This window comes from Labrus mixtus, chromosome 12, assembly GCF_963584025.1.
Source record: "Labrus mixtus chromosome 12, fLabMix1.1, whole genome shotgun sequence".
Classification (NCBI taxonomy): domain Eukaryota; kingdom Metazoa; phylum Chordata; class Actinopteri; order Labriformes; family Labridae; genus Labrus; species Labrus mixtus.
The window spans coordinates 11,920,782-11,943,123 of NC_083623.1; the positions used below are offsets into that span (position 1 = coordinate 11,920,782).

The 22,342-nt window shown below is 39.7% G+C and overlaps 1 protein-coding gene across 8 annotated transcripts in view; it reads left to right on the plus strand.

Annotated features, from left to right (window-relative positions):
* Positions 1–22,342, plus strand: part of utrn (utrophin) — a 178,830-nt gene that overhangs the window by 152,153 nt on the left and 4,335 nt on the right. For 6 of the 8 annotated variants that reach the window (XM_061052006.1, XM_061052007.1, XM_061052004.1 and 3 more), the window contains 7 exons: positions 4,714–4,752; positions 5,250–5,315; positions 7,650–7,715; positions 16,532–16,693; positions 17,869–18,097; positions 21,616–21,691; positions 21,835–21,918. In XM_061052006.1, the coding sequence (XP_060907989.1) occupies positions 4,714–4,752; positions 5,250–5,315; positions 7,650–7,715; positions 16,532–16,693; positions 17,869–18,097; positions 21,616–21,691; positions 21,835–21,918 (722 nt within the window). The remainder of the gene's footprint in view (positions 1–4,713; positions 4,753–5,249; positions 5,316–7,649; positions 7,716–16,531; positions 16,694–17,868; positions 18,098–21,615; positions 21,692–21,834; positions 21,919–22,342) is intronic. The other 2 variants (XM_061052012.1, XM_061052009.1) reach the window with 2 other exon arrangements.

Sequence of the window (22,342 nt, forward strand, 5' to 3'; positions counted from 1 at the left end):
TGACTCTTTCTTAGACATGACAAAGCTTCTCAAAAGCCACAAAAGAAATTTTCACATCACCTCTTACTGGCGCAGTCGTGCTCCATATGACTGTTTTTGACATTTAAAAATTGATAAAATGCTCCTCGAACGTATCAAACTGTCAAATTTGTCATCGTGTCATGAATGCCCTGAGGTCACAGACTAAGAAAAGTCTACAACCTGATGCTAATACTCACACACAAACTCAGGTTACAGTTTGGGCAGAGTGTTAATTTCCCCTCTCAGCTAATGTGTTTATTTACTGCACTTTAGATCTTCTGTCTGCGGAACCAGACTCAGTGACTACGCCTGATTTATGTCCCTGCTCCCGCCAGCTGTAAATCCCCCTGGAGAGTCGTTTAGCTAGGTCCACATTATGCAGACCCCCCAGACAGGCTCCTTTTTCCCCCCACCTTCTGGAGCGTGTTTTTTCTGAAATGTGGATCTTACAGATATCAGACTGTTTGTCCAACGTGCTCCAAGACTGGCCCTCTTTGTTTAAGTGTGTTTGTGCTATGCTCTACATGTCATCCATTTATCTGTTTTCATACCGTCTCCTCATCATGCCCTTATTTTGTCAAATGTAATTTGGCGCCTTGACTGTACCCAAAACTGTTCATGTGTGCACTCACAATGACTCACCTGTTCCTTTGCGATGGTTCTCCCCCCCCCCCCCCCCCCAACATGCAGTCGCACACAGTCACCTCTCAGATGGATTGCACTCTCTCTTTCATCTCTCCCATTTTTGCCCGTCCTCCTCCTCACCTCCCACCGCACTTCATCCTTGCCTCCCCTCCTTGCTGAAAAATAACTCCCTCGGAGATGTCTGCCTGATAAATGCCTTAAAAAAGTAGAGGAATTGTAGAGAAATTGCAAGACATATTTGGAAATATGGAAGTAGGGAATTGGACTCCAGATACTTAGGAGCATTTCATGGTCATCATTTTCCATCTTATTTTATTGCAATTTCTACTGTAAGCTGTGGAGGATCCACATGTTGCCACAGGCTTTCAGACTGTCTATAAGATCCGGCCTCATGTAGAATTTATGTTAAGAAATGCTAAGCATGTTGCATTCATTTCAGAAGTTGTCACAGTTTTGTGGTTCTTGCCATCTACATTTCCGCTAAAATGAACACTGTGACCTAAATTGAAATAGATTTTTGTTGGAACGAGAACATGGTCGAGGTCGCTGCTTGAAAAGAGGAATTATGCAGATGAGGTAAACATCAAAGCATATGCTGCCATGTTTATTTCAATGGAAATATGATCTGTTTCCTTAATTTTCTCAACTTGAATACCTTGTGTATTTGTAAATCTGATAAATGGGTGTATTTCAAAATAAAATTGGTTTTAAAACAATGATACATTTTTAAAAATGTAACAGATATTACCTGGAAACATTCCTCAAACTTTATAGTCAGCCTCTGTTGGTGGTCTTAACAAATCAAACTTTTAAAAGTTGGAGTGTAGCAGCAGAAGAGAAAATGAGATTGTCTGCTGTATAATTGCCCTCGCTAATGCACTCACTCACTGTCTTTCACTCTTTTCTTTACACTCGGGGATCATCATTTCCCTTTTTTTAATTCCTCCCACACTCTGTTTCTCTCCACCTTGAGAGAGCAAAACACCACCTACTCTCACCTCCCACTTAGATCTTTGCCTCATTTCACGGCAGATAGGATTTTTGATTCGTCACGGCTATATTTGATAATGCAAAAGAACCTTTCTAGAGGTTTCCCACTCACCACACGTAACCTGATGTTCGACCTCGCGGAGAGGTTGATGCGTTTGTAAGTGAGTTTGAAAATTAGAGGCCAAATTATTATTATTTTTTCCCTTTTTTTCTTCTTCTTCATCTCTAAAATAGTTTTATTATTGTAACAGAAGGGAAAGAAAAAGTAAAAAAAAAAAGAGAGACAATTCCCAGTGTGACTATCTGTCATTTGCGAGCTCAACAAAACAATTGGAAATGTATACTGAACTGGAAAATAGTAAAATAATTCATAACATCATATTTTTCATGTAAGTTTGCTCCAAAATCCACCCAAACAAAGTTGTTAAATTGCCTCTAAATTACTAACTTAAATTACCAAAGAACATATTGGATTCTCTTCTTTACATTATTTACATTTGCACATACAAATGCCTCATAAGAAGACTCTATTACGTTTGTACTTCATGCAAAAGATATAAACCGGATTATCCCACTCATCTGTACAGTATCTGTAATAGACACTCCTACACTCAAATGCTTCTCTTTGCGTCCCTCTTAGCTGTGTTTCTGACAGACAGGTTGAGGTGTCAGCGCGGGCAAATGGTCTTTTATCGCTGACAGAGTAAAGAGAGGACAGGGACAGCAGAGAGGAGCAGTGCTGGATGTGACAGAGTGACTACAGCAGCATGACGGACTAAGTGGATTTTTAAAAAAAACATTTAGGGCATTTAGCAGAGAAACAAACAAACTCTGAAAAGGCAGTGAAACACATGCTGCGGGGCTTTTACAAATACAAGAGTAGAAGGTGAAAGGCATCACCTCTTAGGGCTAGTGCTTTCCAATGTTTCTCAGTCAGTGTTTCCAAGTTTTCTTAAGTAGCCTCAAGTAGGCAGCTTTTTTAGAAAAAAGAAGTACCCTTTTGCTCATGTTTACGGGTTACTAGTGGGTTTATTTTATTTGTAACCAGGATTTTTTAACTCATGGTGCACTGAATGTGTTCTCTGAAAGACTTTGACTCACTCTGTTTCAGCTTATTAAGATCAAGTATTGGATGCAGTATCTATTTCATTTAAAAGAATAATGCTTTCTAGTATTTCTAGCATGCTATCTGATTAATGTTAATATACAGCAGCTCAGCCAGCTCAGACTTCTGTCTCACTAGCAGTGGAAGTGTAATGTGAACAGTGCTCTGGACCCTGTTATTGCTCTCAACAAGCCTTCGACCAAACACAGTCTTTACAGCAGCCACATTTGTCAGAAACCCAAGGTCTCTGCTGTCATGATTATTCCCCTCCCTCTGTCTCCTCCTTTCCCTCACTCATTTTTTTTATGCTTTAATTCACCTTTCTCCCCTTGTGTTACTCTCTTCCCTATAAACTGCTTATTTTGATGTGCAACAGTCTGAAGGTTAAAGTGAAAGTTGAAGGTTAAAGTCGTGTCACTGAATGCGGGTCTGACAAATTCAGGTGAATGGAATACCAACTATTATCTACAGGCTGTCCATTATTTGCTCGGATGATTACTCACTTTCTTCCGAAGAACAAAATGAGCATATTGAATGCAAAAAATTGAAAAGGACGGGTAAAAATCCCAAGCCATCATCTCTAACTAGTTACCTCATTCTCCCTGTTGACCCTGGTCTTTTCTCATCTTTATTCCACACTAAATTTTACATTCTCCTTGCAGCTCCAGCACTGCGACTGTGCTGTGAGAAATACACCCACTAAACGGCATGTCACCCTGTGAAATTCCCTTAAATGTGGAAACTGCAGCACGGGGAGAAAAGTGGTCAAAAATCCAACAATATCAATCCAGACTTCTCTGTGAAAAACAAACACATTTATTTATGTCTGTTTATCGTTTGTTCAGAAAAAAGCAATTTATTTTCCGAATATCTGAGAAAAGCTGCAATAACAACAGGATAAGAGCCAGACATTTTCTCAAATAACATTAAGACACGACTATTGATGATATTGGCGTTCTGGTTGGTATTTTGCTCTGACGTCATGATCACTTTTGGAAGCTTAAATGCTTTTATATTGTCATACTGCTTTCTTCCAAGATGTACAATTCCAGTGTATGTGAAAAATCTTCATTGGTGATTGTTTCGGCCTTTTAAAAAAAACAATGAACGGTCAAAATCTGGAGTGCATCAGCCCTTATTTCAAGCCAAAATAACGTATTTGAAAAACATGGTCAGACAAAAGTCCAAAATATTAGCATAAACATTAATATCGCTATCATTATGACCGTTAGCTAGGTGGCTGAAAAGTTTTTTTTTAAGCTATACAATACTATAGGAAAGTCAAAAACTCATAGTAACCTAATATTGTTAGTTTGGAAGAATTATGACTTCCTTCCTGTACACAAATAAATCTCATGATGTTCTCAATAGCAGATTGACTATAAAAAAAAGTGTATTTTTGTGTGTTTGCTAGCGAGCTATTTCCATAAATCCTCATGGAATAGATGAGAAAAGGAGCGAATTTGGGCCATATCATTGTGTATGCAGGGGGATTTGTAAAAACCAATTAAATAAAGTGTGTGTGACAGCAGCAATGTCAACTGACATGATCAACCCATTTCCTGTGAAGCTTTCACACACACACACACACACACACACACACACACACACATACACACTACCTCGTTATATTACAGAGTGCTGCCAGGTCCACTTACTCATCCTGACCCTTCAAACACGGACCAACAAGATGCACATTTACTGCGTCACAAATCTGCTTTGACGCAGATTTTAAATAATGTCACTGAGGATAATCACAACCGCATGTGTTGTGCATTTCGCTGACTGTTTACATTCCTTCCGTCTGATGTCTTACAGTCTCTCCCCTCCACATCTTCCTCCACCTGCTGTGTTTTTTCTCTCCGAGCCACTGAGTGGTTTTGACCCTGAAATGTTTTGTGGTACCTCCCCTCCCTCCCCGCCCTCCCTCTCTCCTTCCGGTTCTCTTACAGCCCTGTCACCCTCATCAGCATGTGTCCGGAGCAGTATGAGTGAGTATCTTCGACACCAGCAACCACACCAGCCTCGTCACCAGACCGGAATGCCCTCTAACGACACCTCCTTCACTCCTCTTTCCTCCTCACTCACCTCCACCCTTAAGTCCTCGATCCCAATAAGCCATGACTGCACTGCATGCCGCCTGCCTGCCTAATCCGCTGGCTGAACATGCAACCGAAAAAACATACCCACTGTCTCCTCCTCCTCACCCTCATTTTCTTCTTCTCTAACGCATCCGACTAGCATTCAGTTGCTCACCCCTACAGCGGCTGTCAAAAACCATCCACCTGCTCTGTAGATCATCCCACTCTTCTATTTCTTTCTCTAGGATCCTCAGATTTTTTTCTTTTTTTAGGTGATGTTGTGAAGGGGGCCATTAGTGTGTGTGTGTACGAGTGTGTGTGCATGTTTGTGTGAATCCCTGGTGTGTTAATGAGACTGTGTGGGCATGCTGAATCTCATTCGTCTTCATTACCTCATTCATTTTCAGGCTGTCTCAGTCACCTCAGCTCTCTCATGATGACACCCACTCCAGGATAGAGCAGTATGCCAGCAGGTACGCATTGCATCCTCTGATCGTTATTATATCACTATCATCATCTCAGGTGCCACATAGGGCACATATAACACATTTCTAACTGCGTTTAAATGGGCAAATTTAGAAAAAGAAATACCCTTTAAAGATCTTTGCAGTGTTTTTTATTACGTTAGCTAATTACTTGAAAAAAATAATTTCCTGCTTTTTTTATAACTCTCAAAAATCTTATAAGAGCCATATCAGCCTTTAGCCTGCTATTAAAAATATATTGCAATGCAACGATAATCTTTTGATGAATCTATTCAATGTTACAGACTGAAATTAAAATTGATGCCTCTTACTATAGAAGCAGATGAGACTATCAGCATAAACCTGGACTTTTTTTTATATTTTGATTTTTTTAATAAACCAAAGTCAATTAAAAAAAACATAAAATACACACACTAAGTTCAAGGTTTTAAGGAAACATTTAAAGAATAATTGAACTGATGAAGTGCCTATTACACTACACAGTCAGCTTGCTAAACATAAATTCAGGCTAACATAAATTCAAATAATGTTGCATGTCGTTGTTTAATGCTGCTGTGCTTCTTGAAAAGGAAAAGTGTTCTACTGCAGAAGACGCCCTGCTCTTTTGCTTTTTTAAAGCTCTAAATCTGACACTGAGCCAAACATAAACAAAAAATAAATACAATAAAACACAGTAATGTATTGGTTATTTTGGCACTGTGATCTAGCATGTTAGAGCTTGACATTTATAAGACAGAAAGAATGAGAAAGCATGTGTCCAACAACATGAGAAAAAAATAAGAATTTAGCCTCTATTTGTAATCTTAACCTGCTTCAGGGTGCAATGATGGCAAAAGTGTTATTCTGCAGTTTCCCCTCCAACAGCACCAGTACAGATGATAAGCGCAGCCAATAATATGTGTGTTTCTGTCACAGCCATGACTCTAAAGAAACAAATGTTGAACAAAGAGTTTAATGTATCTTTAAATATGAAGCCGTAAATGTCAGCTTCAACTTTTTAATTAACGTAACAAGAATAACATATCTGGATATTTTCAGTTAACAGAGGGTAAAGCTGAAATGTGCTGTTGTGGCATAATAAGTGTCATGATGCTTTAGTAGCATATTGCTCACTTTTTTATTGTATGGCATCAGGCAAAATGTAAACAACAACATTCATAAAATATATAGTTGAACAGTGTGTATGTGCTGTTTCTCCGGTGGTGTTCGCTTACAATAAATGTCAGAAGAATGTGAAAGTGTGCTCCAGGAGTGATCTCAGAAAACAAGCAGCCATCCATGTCTATGTAGCTGGCAACATTAGCTCAGCAGCTTCTCGCCTTCAAGCTGCTTTTGAACACCCACTCGCAGCAATCCTGCTGCGTACATCAGCACACAGCTGTACACTGCATGAGATCTCCAGTAAATCATTACAAACATCAACAAACTAATGCTGTGCTGCTGTGAGATTGAAAACATGTCATGCTTCAGTCCTAGATGTGTCTGAATATTTATATCCCACAAAAAGTCTCATTTTGCCTCTTGAATGAATCTCACATCTTCTCTAAAAGGTTACTTGTGTCAAACCAGCCCCAGACTGTCCTTCCACACAAAGCTTTTATCATAAAGGGGCTTCTGATTCAGCTCTGCTATATCTAGCCTGTAGCCTTCCATTGGTCACACGCCATTAACCTTCTCTCCCTGTTTCCCAGCTGCATTGTTTTATCAGCAGCCACACAGACATTGGCCTTGTGAAGAAAAATGTGATCTAAAATATAGATGCTGAAATTCCAGATAAATGTGCAGCGTATAGATTTGCATGTGGGAATTAAAGGCACTCAATTATGAGTTTTCACCACTGGAATGATTACCTTATATATCTCCCCTCCATAATTATTCTGCCATGGTTCAATATCATCCTGAAGTTAAGTGTGTGGATCATGTTCTTAATCTGCAGGCTGGCTCTGTAGTCTCTGTTACAGAGTTCAGTAAATGCAAGCTTTGATCTGAGGAAGCTGCCTCATTAGCTCGACTGCTTTGGTTGAATCCAGGACCAGAAACATTTAAACATTTTACCCCACAGACAAATGTGTATACACATAAAATCTCATACATTAGACCGTGCCGCAGTCTGTGCATGCACAAGGTTTTATTTGGGGGTCATTTTTCATTTAACCATCCTGGAGACTTCACTTCATTATTTGAAATGTAATTAGTGTGCTACTGTGGTGATGAGATCCTCATTTGATGAAGTTGGTGTTCTGCATTTTGATGACAGTCTTTTAAAACCTCAGATTTAATTGAATTGTCAGTCGCTGATGATGTATTTCTTTTTTATTTCAGGTTGGCCCAGATGGAACGCTCCAACGGCTCTCTGCCCACAGACAGCAGCTCAGCCACAGGAAGCATGTAAGTCTCCCTCTGTCATTTCTTATCTTTTTTTATTTTTATTTTTAAGCCTTTGTAGATTTCTTACCGCATGACTTCACATTAATATTAAGGCTGTAATCACATTGAAGGACATGCAATGACAGCAAAGGACAACTTCAAACATATCAGACGACAACTTTTTAGTTGCATTTAACATTTGGAAGTACAATTCAGGGAGCTTCTACAATTCTACAATTTATTAGCAGACACTTTTATCCAAAGCAACGTTCATCAGGGAGGAAGAAAACAATCAGATCTTGAGAGGAGGAAACAGTGTCAGTAAGTGCAAACGATCAGCTTTAAGTCTGATCAGACACACACAGGCTGACAGGCAGAGCACAACATCGACAGCTGTTCTTGAGAGTTCTAATCAGCATCAAAACTTTGATCGTGACCATCATCATCATCATTGTCACCATCAATATTATTTAGTGCGTAAGTGTTCATAAGTTTCATTTGAAAAATGAAATATCTTTGTTTCTCTGGGATGATTTTATTAGGATGAATGTTGTTTTTCTACCAAAGGTTTCTCCAACTTTTCTCTTTGAACTTTTCCATGCAATGTCAGAGTAGTTGACAGAGGGCTGAACCAAGTGTGATAAAGATGGAGGGGGGGTTGTTTTTTTTTCAGAAGAGGATAGACTTAAAGAACTCCTTAAAAATATAATCCAAAGAGCCAAAAATAAGTGTTATCTTAAATAACTGCAGTCATCTGTTGACATTGTTAATGTATTTAGAGTATGTTTAAAATAAAAGGAGATATATCAATGTCATTTTTCTACAATATCAACAAGCTATTGTAGCACAACTGAAGGCCAGCATTTATTAGGGTCATAAAATTGGGTGCCAAAATCTCAGGGCAGAAGAAACACAATTGAGGTCTGATATTGAATACAAAACCACATTCAAAGTTCATCTATTGTCACCGATTTTCAATGTACTGTAGGTTCAGGACAAAAGAAAGACAAAGAGAGAAAACAGCTCATTCAATTTTAAGTTAAAGTGTTCCAAAACTTCAAGTCCATCACTCCATCACATGCACAGAATAACCAAAAAGTCAAAAATGTAAATTAAAGGTTGTGTGTCTGTCTGTTACATTAATGATTCTATCACTTCAGTTGCTCCTTACAATATTAATTCAAATACTCTGATTTGTTTCAACCTCCAACAACTCAAATCTGCTCCTAAAGTCCAATTCAACCTTCTGTTCATGTTTGTTGGTTTTCTTCTTTTTTATGGCTCTGAGAAATCTTCCTCTCCAGTGTTTACTTTTTTAGGTCAGCCCAGAAATGTGTCTTCCCTGCCTTCTGTTTATCAACACCAGCTAAAGAAATAATAAGGTGTCTTTCCACAATCCTAGAGAGAGATCCAGGGAGAGTGTGTGAGAGATGAGAATGGATTTGAGATAGTGGGAGAAGGATGGAGTGAGAGGAAAGAGACAATGGGATAAGGTTGAATACAGTGAAAAGGATGGGACTTCAGAGGAAATGTAATGGATTAGAGTGCCAACAATGAGAAGTGAGAGTGATTGGATTCTGGATCTCTGATAACAACCAGCTATCTTTGATCGGAGGAGATGAGAGCGAGGCAAACTTGAAAAAGTAGAAACCACACAAAAATCAAGGGGAAAGCTGATGAGAAGAGGGACTGTTGACATTTCTGATAGGATGTGTGGGTTTGTGTGCAGGCAGATCTTTGTCCTCTGCCGGACATTCCAGTTGAAGGGCTTTTTGTCCCTTTTCCCTTCTGAGATCCTAATCAGGGGAATGAACTCTTGAGGTTCAAAAAGCCTTTGAGTTTATAAACACACCAACGTGTGTTCAACCAGAAACACACACACACACACACACACACACACACACACACACACACACACACACACACACACACACACACACACACACCCACACACCCACACTGGTTCATACTTGACACATTTTATTCTCTTTCTCACTCCCACACTTCTCTTTGGGTATGAAATTACTTTGATATTCTACATAAGGATGTCACTAATAGGAGGAGAAGAGGTTTGGGGCGCCAGTGGCCTAGTCGTTAGTGCACACGCGCCATTTGTAGAGGCTGTAGTCCTTGAAGCAAGCAAACAGGGTGCAAATCTGACCTGTGGCTCCTTTCCTGCATGTCATTGCCCATTCTCTCTATCCCCCATTGCTGACTCTATCCACTGTCCTGTCTCTATAATAAAGGAATAAAAAAGTCAAAACAAATCTTCAAAAAACACAGAAAAAAAACACAGCGAGGTCTAAGGTCTGTACTTTTCAGTCAGGAAAAAAAAAAGTTAAATAGCACAAGGATAAAAATCATCTTTCCCAAATGTGTTTCAGGAAGTGTAGCACAGCAGGAATTGCAGATCTTACCAAGTCAATGTACTTTTTTTCAAGATTTTAAATCTAGAGGTTGTTGTTTTAAGTACAAATGTATCTAAAAATGTCTTTACGTCAATTTCTCTTGCCATATCTTGCTATACTTGATATTTTTACCTAAAAACAAGATACTTGTCAGTAAAACATATCAACATCAAGCCTCGATTTTAAGCATGAGTAAGATCAAAGCATTAGCTCTGTGGTTGAGTCATTTTAAAAGCTGCTAAAGCTGCTAATTCCTAATCCTTTGAACATATGAATTACAAAAACAATACTGTGCAATATAGAACAATATATAAAAAATAATAATATTTTCTGAAAGTGTGCATCAGGAGAGAGCATATACAGTATAATTCATATGGCACAGAAATGTAGGGGGAAACAAATTACAGCACAACAGTGAAAAGGCACACTGGAGGATGGCCAAAACCTCTGAGGATCGTGATTGAAGATAAAGTGAGGCATCAAACTCCACCTCTTCACTGAGCTTCTGCCTCCCCTGCTGATTGGCATGAAGCATGTGGACCAGCGCTCCCTCACTTCACCTCCGCTTGAACTTCCCGTGTTTTAGAAACTGAAGGTCTTCGATTGAAGACTCCCAAAAGCTCACTTTGCTTTTCAACTGATCAATAGTAAGACAAGAAAAGAAAGACAAAAACATGTTGGCCAACTGGAGAAGGTGGATTTATTTTCCTCTCAGAGCTGTCGTAATGCAGGTCAAACACATTATTCCCACTCCTCTCTGCTGTATTCGGCTTTGTACTGTGGCTTATTTAAGAGAGGAAGCCATTATCCCTGCCAGCGCCGAAACAACACAGAGGCTCTCGCACACAACTGCGTAGGGCACTAATGAGGTGAGGAAGATGATGGTCTGATGAAGGCTAATGGGTTTGCCAGCAAAGGGGAGAAAACACCCACCAGGGCACATTTAGAACACAATCACAGTTCTTTTGCTTTCGCTCACTTTTACATCAGTGTAATTGCTTTAAGATTTGCATTCAGCTTTCCTGCAAAGCGACAACAAAAACAACTGCTTCAATGTAACTGTGAAGATAAAAGTGCAACATCCCCGAAGAAAAAGAAAGTTTCAATGACAGTCATAAATAGAAGAAGAACTAGTGCAGCACACATCCTTGACAGCGATGGCTTTGTACTTCTAAGCATGGAGCACAAAATAATACAGGAGCTTTTCATCTCCTGTATTATTTTCTCTTATTTTTCTCCTACATTATTTTGTAATGCAAAGCCAAATGTGGCTATTATTGCACATGAAATTAATAACAAGGCTCTCAAAGGGGACATCTTCAGTCTGAAAAGTTTTATTCAAAAGGAAGAAAGATAAGGTAATATTTGGAGGAAAAATACTTATTTTACATGCCTTGCAACTCAGCTCTATAAAATAAAGTGGAGATTTTTGCGATAAATTGCTGTTGCTTATGAAAAAAAACCTTTATGATAGCAAGCTTAACGTCCCAAAAATGATTAGAATTGAGTTATGTACATCAGTGGTGTAAGTTATCATCCTTTTTCCTTTGTCATGAATGAAATAACACTGACCTAAATGTTAAGCAGTAACAATAAAATGTCAGTCAAAAATTGAGAGGCCAGAATCAGCCAATAGCCGTGTTTTAAAGCACCAGTTTTTCCCTGAAAGCCCCACTTTTGAGGTAGCATTGGAATCCTTAAGAAATACCAGTACTTACCTGATAGATACCACTAAAATAAAACAGCCCACTCAGCTAAATGTGTTCGTAAAGAAAAAGCTGTACATTGTTTGTTCTCACGTCTTAGCTAAGAATCAACACTTCTGCCTCTTCCTTTTTAATGCCTTTGGTTTGAAGTGGTTGAATGTCTTTCGACTCTTTTTCTAAGATCCATTCTCTTCCGCCTACAGCTGATTTTCACCCAAGCCTCTTTGTCTATCGCAGCACCCCATCCGGCTGTTTGTGGGGGGACACGTACACACTCTTAGCAATGATCCTTGTGCTTGACAGAATAGAAGAAGATGCCTTCCTGGCAGTGTTTGAGCTTAGAAAAACATGCATAGTGTAACATGGATGACTGCGTTTGCCAATTACATGCATGTTTGGTTTTTGGCTTGTTCTTTCTGATCGTTCAAAACCTGCAAACACTGATTTGTTCTCACTGCCAGCTACAGTATGCAGTGATATCAATAATAAGTATGTGTGTCTGTGTGAGCCCTGGAGATAAAGTGTGTGGGTGCCTGTGCTTACAGTGCGTGTGTATTTATGTCCTGCATTGCTTTTATCTTAAACTGAGACCTTAATTAGAAAGTCTGTTGCCTGTTTTCCTTGACCTTCAGCCAAAGCACTACATTGTTGCCAACGCCTCAGGACGTGAATTTTTGTTTGGTTATCTCTCGTTTTGCAGCCTTTCCCCAAGTGATGTCCCGTTTTCTTTTGATACTTGCCCTTTATTCCTGTCTCTCTGCCTTTAATTTATCTATTTTTTTTCTTTATAAACCTCCTTTCATCTTACCTTGTACTCCCTTTTCTCTCATCTCCTCCTTTCATAATTTTTAGTGGTAGTCTCATCAAGTTTTACCTTTGGGCCCAGGCAACCTTCAGAATGAACGCTGAAGTAAACATTGAAATACTTGTATTTTGGAGCCCAGCTTCCCAAAGAGTCGACCTCTAGAAAATTAAATCACTGGACTCATATGTGGTTAGTCCCCAAAAGTAGATAACAAAAGCAATTCTTAAACCTCTTACCTGAGGGGGGGGGATGAAAGACTTGCAGCCACTGCCTATCTTTCATCCTCTTCATTCTTTTTATTTTACAACTCTGACTTCCTTTGTTCTCTTTATTTGTATTCTCTCTTCATTATCACTCGTTTCCTCTACACTCTGTCTGAAAGCACGAATGCAGAGAACAAAAGGGGCCAAGGATTGATCCCTGGGGAACACCACATGTTTTTGGGGGCACCAACTACTTAGAAAGTTATGCTAAGCAAGCATGATGCCAATGAATGTTTCAATGAAATCCAACATCATATATTTGTCTGAGATATAATAGAAAAGCAAGTGGTGTGTCTGATTTGAGTTGATGAAAATTACCGTCTCTTGTTTCATATACTTTTTTATTATGTGTTGATTAAGTTAAGCAAGGCAGCTGATTTAGCTAGACCCTATTAAGATAGAGAGATCCTGCCTGCTGTGTAATATATTGGCTATAGGCATTAGGCCTGTAGGCTATTGTTTTTAAGTTATGAATAATGTAAAAGTCCTCTCAGCCATGTCCTCGCTTGCCCTCACCAAGCATGGCACTCAAATTTACAATGCAATGCTGCTAATAGCCCTGCCATTCAACATCATTATACATTTCATTCCGATACTTTCTGTCATCTACTTCTTTTATGTTCCTTCCTCATCAGCCGGCACCACAAAGCTTCAGCCTCTAGTCCTTTTCACTGAACTTCCTCCTTCTCCCAGTTTTCCTGAGCAGCTTTGTAAGCCAGTTCTGCCCTCTGTAGTCCACATTTCCACACCAAATGACCCCCCTTCTTGGTGTCCTCAGGGCAAGCCCTGCCAGTCATAAAGACCTGCTGCAGCTTTCTGTAGCCAGGGTGCTGCCTAATTGGTCACTGAGTTTGAGCAGGACCTATGTCTTAAACCCCAGAAGACCATACTGCCACCAATTGTCATGTGTCACCAAAGGAACTAAGGCTTTCTTCATCATCCCTGTGTTCCTTTGCAGAGCATACCCTTATTCCATAGAGAAACGGGTGTTTTTTGTGACTGTGTTCGTATATGTGTTGTGTTGTTATATTTCTGCTTGTTGTAACAGTTGCAGTGTAAAATTATTTTTCTGTTATATCGTCAACTTAGCAACTAGTCTCTCAAATTTAATGTGTGTGTGTTTGTGTGTATTTGACTTTTCAGAAAGAATTAAATAGTTATTTCGATGTATAAAGGGAGTACGAAACAGTGCTTTCACAATGTTAGGAAGGAACTTTATTAAAGAGAGAGCTACTGGTTATGTGAGATAACGCAGCATTCAAATGTTTTCTTTAATTGGGAGTGCAGAAAGGTTCAGATTCAGAACATTTGAAGTTCCCACTAAGAAAGTTTAATAGTTTTTTATCATTAATGCCTTTCTTTTTTGCATTTTATATGAAAAGTTTAAACTTGCGGCAAAGCTTATTGTTAAAGAAAAGACACTTTAAATTTGTGCTTCAAATCACACAAGGAGCTCAGGCTGGTTGATGATAAACCCCCTTTGGAGCGTATATGGGAGGCTGCTGGCTTGACATATCCTTTAATGTGAAAAGAGGTGAAAGCCTTATTCTGCATGGCTTTTATTAGCTCTCCTCTCGCCCCAGTCTTGGTCATGAAATGGTATAATTCATGTCATCTTTGAGAAAGACAAAGCTTCCTAATAGTAACCTCTCTTATTATGCATGTGGTGATAATAGCATTCAGGATACTTTCTGAAAACGCATTGATGTCTCCTACAGTGAAATTCAAGGGTGCCTGAGACATTTTCCGTTTGCCAGCTTGCTCTCCAGAGCCTATTTGATTAACTCACTCATTATAGCCGAGGATTATGCGCTCAGTTATGGTCTGGCCCTGATAAGAGAGTGCGAACCGAGTTAATGGCAAGTCACTGTGTATTTAAAAAGGTGCCAGGAGTACCTGCCAGGATAGCACTGTTGGAGGTGTGGCTTAAAGCATGGCACTATTTTCATTCATAGAGGTCAATGCAGTGTTCTGTAACTTGAAAAGGTTATTTGACAATACGACAAGTAAAAAGCCCCGCTCAGGAAACATAAGCGAGTTATGATTTCAAATTTTCATGTTTGGCCTTTGCTATGAAACAATTACCCAAGCTGTTTTAAATGCCCATAAAAGTTTACAAATTTGCTTTATGGTTCAACAAAACCCAGTGTCGTAACCATAGCTGTAGGTGTACAGTTTCCAGTGCAATGATGGATTAGCCATTTTCTGTTTCACTGCTTCCAACCCCTCTAGTGGACTGCAGCCTTGTTTCTGTTAGACTTTAGTTTTCTAATAACCATGCTCTCAGATCTTAATGTCTACTGTAGTGAGTATAATGTTTTCATTACTGATAGAATCACTTGCCACAACATCAAAAACAAGACCCAAGCTGTAATAAAATGAAACATCTATTTAAATCTATTATCAACATTGATAAAGGCAGTAGCAGACTCTATCTCTATAATAAAACTTTAGTCCAGAGGTATTTATTTTTATGTGCTGTATAACTGCAGGATATTAGAAGAGAATGGCAGGGTCAGCACTGCTGGGTATTAAGACAGCATGAATCCATTGAAAACAATTGGCCATTGGCCTGAAAAGAGTCTGAAATGGATTGACACCCGCACACATGGTGCCGCCACTTCACCAAACTTTCTCATCCAACTCTTGTCAGACTTGCCCTGGAATGGCAGCTCTGGAAAGCTGATTTAAATATCAGTATGACGGCTTTGATTTTGTTCGTGTGGTTGTCAGGTTTGTGTCTTCAAGGCTCAGGATGCGTTCCAGAAGAAAGGTGAAAGCCGGGCTTAGGCGAGACCTGCCATCCCCTCTCAGATCACTTATAAAGGACATATGGAGACGGACATGTACAGTATACAGACACATAGTGATACCACCATTAGCATATAGTCCGTCCACATCTTTCCGTCTGTATCCCAGGCTTCCTCTCCTCTCTGCTCCCTCCATCCTTCCCTCACAGCCTTCGCTTGTCACAGTTATCAGATGATAGAGCCTGACACATATCTGTTCCACCTGGGACTGTGGATCTTACAGTGTAGCAGACCTACTATAGCTGAAGATCTTATATATCAAGGCAGCTACTGCTATCCTTGTTTAAACTAGCTGAATGGAAGCTGCTGTTTTTATTTGTTTTTCCAGTAAGCTGAATTTTTTTCCTCACATTTGTAACCATTTCATTATAATTTAAATCATCTCACATTGGTTCATGAGTAGAAAATGAAAGGCAGCTTCGTTATATTGTGTAATATATTGTGTATTGTATCTAGAAGGCTGAAGTTCATGTATTGTTGTGTTCATGTGAAATTCCTTTGGGCTCTTCAAGCCATAATTTAATGACCACACACAGTTTAACTGCATAATGCAGATAAGACTGAATTGTTTTGTATTTTAAAATATTTAAATAATGATGTTATAAATGTATACATTTACTGAAAACAATGAATTAAATTGTCGTACAGAGAAGAATATACAGCTAATGCGAAAGCACGATTAAGTATAGCTACAAGGCAAGATAGCCATGGCCAAACCTAAAGCACAACTAAATTTACTCTTTGCACTTTCCTTACTGAAAATAATATAAACTGAGCGGACTCAGGGACAAGCAGATTTTGGGTCCCCTCACTCATCACATGACTCTGCACTCTCTCTCCTTCAGGGACGATGAGCATGCTCTGATCCTGCAGTACTGTCAGACGCTGGGCGGGGAGGGCTCCCCCTGCAGTCAGCCTCAGAGTCCTGCTCAGATCCTCCAGGCCGTGGAGAGGGAGGAACGAGGCGAGCTTGAGCGGATCATAGGTCGTCTGGAGGAGGAGCAAAGGTAAGGCATTGAAAATGTCCATTTAAAAAAGCTTTAAGGTGGAAAAAGAGATATAGAGAAAAATATAGCTTTTGTTCGGACAGTCTTTTTAAGATTGACAATTGAGCAAACATTTCTTGAAGACCAACTAGAAGTAATTATTACTAAGAGTATTGTAAGGTCAGTTTGCTGGAAATGTTTTCATGAAAAATGTTTTAAAATCAACTTTCTCTTTTGTTGGTCTTTAGTTTACTTGCAACTTCTTAGTGTCATTTGAGTTCATATCACACTCTAGTGCACAATGTATAAACACACACACACTTCCCGCACCCCTGTCTGTCTCACACGCCAAGTTCTTCCACTGTTTGATTAGTAAATGGAGAAGGCACTACCAGTCACTCAGCTCGAGTGATTTAACACTGATTACTCACACAAACACACACACACACTCTCCAGGAGTGCTGAAGAAACGGCTTTAACTGCCATGCTCAGGAATGCCAGCTAAAGTAAAGCATGGCTGAGAGAGAGCAGGTGAGGTAAGCGATCCGGCAGGGGGTCCTTATGTTTGTCTATCCACTTTAAAGAGGATTTCACTGAGAAAGCAGAAAACAGAAGTAAATATAAGTATGCTATTTCTGAGCGGCAGCAAACTGTTGGGTTCAGAAAAGAGCTTTAAATGCTCTGTTTGAGAGTATTTTAGTGATATTAAACATGAAAAGTTGAAGAAGAAGAGGCTAGAGTCCTCCAGGCTCGCGGCCCTGGTTTTGAATGTATGGCATTCCCCCCTCTTTCTGTCCAAGATTTCTGACTCTATCCACTGTCAAGTCTCTAAATAAAGGCAGAAAAAGCCAGAAAAAGAAGGAGATAGTATTAGGGTCCAATTACACAGACGTGTTTCTTTGGATGTAACCTGCAGTTAAATAAATGCAATATAATGTAACGGATGCCAAATTAGTGAAAACAACAACAACCTAGTTTTAGTAAGGTTTTAGGCCGGCTTCAATGCTCCAGGGCAGAGATTTTACCAGAATCTGTGACTACACTGGAGGGTTAAACATCACTCTGCTAATTCAAAGCTCTCTGTCTGGTGTTTTGATCGTTGCTGGTTGCAACCTCAAGTCATTAACTTTATCTCATTCAGAAAGTTTTTTAAGCATTTACCTTAAAATAAATGTGTTGGTTACCATTCTTCCCAGGACCCTGCAGAGGGAGTATGAGCAGCTAAAGGAGCAGCACGGCCAGCGAGGGGCCCCTGCTGGAGGCCCCTGGGAGTCAGAGGGCCATCCCGACGAGGCCGATCTTCTCGCTGAGGCTAAGCTGCTACGACAACACAAGGGCCGGCTGGAGGCCCGCATGCACATCCTAGAGGAACACAACAAACAGCTGGAGTCTCAGCTCCATCGCCTCCGACAGCTTCTGCACCAGGTGAGAAAATACTTTGACCAGTTTGTTGGCCGCTTTTTATCCCAAGAAGCCGCAGGTTATAGCGGAGAGGAGACTGGGATTCATATAAAAAAGACTTCTACAATAGAGATCTCCACAGTCTTCCCTCTGAGAAAGGGATTCTGGGTTGTTTCTTGTTATTTCGACTATCCACGTCAACTGGAAAGCGAACTTGTTTGAAAGGGATTCAAGCTGTCACTGTGAAGAGGCAATTTGCAGAAAAATGATGTCGTTTTGGTGCTCAACAGACAGAAAACAACATGGATGTGGGAAGTTGTCAACTAATGGAAAAGGGCTTCAGGCCTGAAGTGGTTTAATCAGAATCATGTGATATAATGGTAGGCTAAAAGCAGTTGTCAGTTATAAAAAAAGAAGTTGGTGTGAAAGCTTTTAGGGTTAAATGAGACAACTAGATGTTTTCCCTCAATATAATTAACAATAAATACAGCAAAAACATCCAGTCATTAAGTCTGTTTTGAGCAATAATACACGGGCAACTGTGATTAAAGTTGATTTTTTTTTCTGTATCTTTTACTGTAGTCCATTAGACTTGTTATTGGGAAGCAGCAGGACAGTAATCACAGTTCACACACTCCCTCACACACGCCAGCTGGCAGGGCTGTTACAGTGCAACGTGTAAAAATCAAAGTAACTTCAAAAGATACAGATAGATTTCAATAAATAGAAGGATTCTCTCAAAGCCTTTTCAATAAATCATCAACAAAAATATGTGCTTGTTGTCCAATTGACCCCTGAGAACACAACACAGCACCCAAACAGCAGCATTATGTATGTTAACTAGCTTACACTTTCTTTGATCCTTTTGTGTCTTTGAATAACACAAACTGCTTGTCAAAGCTCAGATTAGATCCTAATCGCATCATTACAATGCAATCCCTGTGTCCATCATTCCTCTCCAGTCCCTCTATCAATAGCCTCCACACTGGTTTATGCCCAGCTCTAATTGCTCGCTGAGGTTCGGACTGTTTGTGCCAAGTGAGAAATGCATAACCCTCCAGCCAAACAAACAGCCATCCCGACAAATCAGACTGAGCAAACACAGCAGCAGGTATTGGCTCTCTGGAAGCCGTTGAGCTGGAAGCACTGTAATAACTCACAACAAATATGGCCGGAGGATTATGGCAGGAGGATTGTGGCTGATGTGACTCGGCAGATTTTTAATGGATGAGGAATTAACATTTTGACTACGAAAAAGTTGTTTTTGTTCCTAACCTTCAGCATATTTCCCTCCATTTCTGGATGGTAGCTGTTTAAGTTTACAGTATGCGAGATAGTTAAGGTAGTAAACCCACAGTTAATGAATATTCGTTAAGAATTTAATCTTAAATGTCAAAGTGAACAATTTCTAATGGATGAAGATTGACATTTTCTCAGAAGAAAACGTTGGTTTTGGCCCATTCTGAGACCTTGTCCCTCAGTTTAAGAGCTGTACTGTTGTTAGACAACATAAATACTTTTTTAATGTACAATATGATTTATTTTTTATTTTGCATGGTGGAAGTATCAATACCAAATTTTAGAAATACTCCTTTAGAATTTTAGTCTTGAATTTAATAATAAAAGGATCTCAAGCACTTAAACAGAATAATATCATAAACTGTTTTGTTTGACCATGAGTCATAATATATTTACACTGAAGCAGCATTTTGTTATTGTAGATGACCTTAAACTTATTCAGGAATGTATTCACAGTTCACTTTAGGTATTGAAGATATCTTCTTGTCCTGAATAGTAACAAGTATCTGTCAAATCCACATGCTAACATACAATATGCTAATGTCTCCCTGATCAAACTCCAAAGAGTTTAGCATTAAGATAGCGAACCCCCCTTGTGTTTAATCGTTCCCATGAGTCATTCTGAAGACATAAAAATGCAGACATAATGACACACACAACTACCTGCATCCTCCCAAACATCCCCACTCCGCCTTCACCTAATTGGAACTTCTGTTTCCTGACATTTAATTCCCCGGTGTCCTGATGTGTCAACATGTCTCTCCATCAGCGTCTCAACCAGGCTGCAGAATAATAAGCCCAGTCAGCTGGATAGCACACATTAAATTCACACTGCTGAAGGCTGACCAAACCCCTGACCTTAGCTATTCTAAGACGAGCCTCCAGACGCCGTCTGCGCTCCAGAGACGTTTCCAACATGTTAGCCTTTACGAGCGCCGAGGGCGAGAGGGAGCTTTGAAGGAGAGGAAGACAGAGAGAGAGAGGGGTGAAGAGGGAGGCAGCATTGATTGGATTTCTTGCAGTTTGAGAAGCTGAAGGGATTGTGGGATTTTGCTGTTAATGTCACCAAACATCAAGTGTGGGCTTGTGTGCATCAGAGCGTGTTTACCCCAATCAATACTCAGGGTTTAAAAGTTACACAATCCTTATCTCTTATTGATTTATTTAGATTATTTATTTATGTTGCTTTTATGGCTTTAATTTAGTGCCGCTGTTTTAGCTGTTAATTGGTTAAATAAATTGCTTTTAATCAGAATCAGAAATACTTCATTAATCCCGGCGGGAAATTCAGTAAATCAGAAATTAATAAGCATGACTTCAATCAAAGGTTTGATTTATTGACTGATTTGATGTCTTGTTGTGTTGTGCATAAAGAATATGCTCACCCAAAAAAATATAAAAAGACACAAATACTCAGCAAAGCAAGAGGCCAGAAACCGAAGTAGAATCATTCATTACTGAAAGAATATTACAGATACGACATCCTGATGTTTCTTCTTAACACTAGAAACAAAGTTGGTCAACTTTTAAACATTAAATTTAAACAACCATTCTATGTTTTTTCTTTTCATTGTATTTGTTGTGAAAATTCTAAAAAAAAATGGGATAGCACATGATTCCCTTTATTTTGAAATGTACATGCATTAACTTTTCTTTGCACCGGGTCAAATTGTGGATAAAAGCACAAACCTGAAAAGAAATCAGGCGTTCTCTCAGAGTCGTGGCCGTCTGAAAAACATAAAGTGTATTCACACATACACATTGCTCGATTATTTGAGCTCATCTGCAATCACAGATGTGTTTGTTCCAGTCACATCTCCTACAAGTGTCTGATCAGAAACCTGTTGATAAAAAGGAATGACGATAACCTCCTGCCGCATGACGCAGGAATATGTTCTATTCTAGAGTTTTTTTTATCGCAACTTTAAATCATTCATGTTTGGAAGAAAGAATCTTTTACCCAGTGTGATAGCTGTGTTTGACACACGTAGCAGCACACAGTATTAGATTGATACAATATTGCCATTGTTAAAGTGAAGTTGGGACATTGGCTCAGATGTTCGTGAGAAACGTTGTAAACATTAAAACCTCATTGTGCTGCCCTGTGGGATTCCCTTGTCTCCCCCTTCCTCTGTGAAGCTTGGCTAATTTTGAAGTTGTCCAACAGAGGCCAAGCGGAATAATCATGTTAAAGTAATGGACTTTTTTTTTCCCTTCTCTCTCTCTCTCTCTCTCTCTCTCAGCCGGAGATGGACTCAAGGGTAAACGGTGTGTCGTCTCCCACTGTGCAGGATGGAGGGCCTCTCACTGAAAACTCAGGTGAGACACTAAAGCTCAGAACTTGTATACTTAAGATGTCTCACTTACTGATGGTGGTCTGTAACAGAACCCTTTCCTGGAATTCAATCACTGTGGCTTCAATCTGTCAATGTGTGTGTGTGTGTGTGTGTGTGTGTGTTCAGATGAGCTGCTCGACTCCCCCAACAGCAGCTCTGACCTGGCAGATGTAATGGAGCAGATTAACAACTCCTTCCCTGCATGCAGTCGTAAGTTTCCCTCTCCTCCTCCTCCTCCTCCTCCTCCTCCTCTCTCCGGCTGTGTCTTCCCAGTCTCTGATAGCAGATTTGTGTTTGGCCACAAAGATGCTGGTCAGCAGAAAAAATGTGCACGTCACCGCATTTAACTGTTAGCACTTAGCGCCTCGCTGAGAAGATTCATGTTGATCAAACCAGGTGAGGGGATTAGGGAAGGTTTCTACCTTCTTGAGCAGAAGATAATTAAAATGTCTTATTTTATATTTTAGACTTCAGGCTGTGAGGATCATTTACATTACTCATTTTCAAATATATGTGCATACAGGTGGAAAAATAGCAGGAACATCACAATTTGTTATCAACCAAATTTGTTTCTACTAACATTGGAAACTGTAACATATTCAGATTACGGTCATTATGGACAGACAGAAACAGT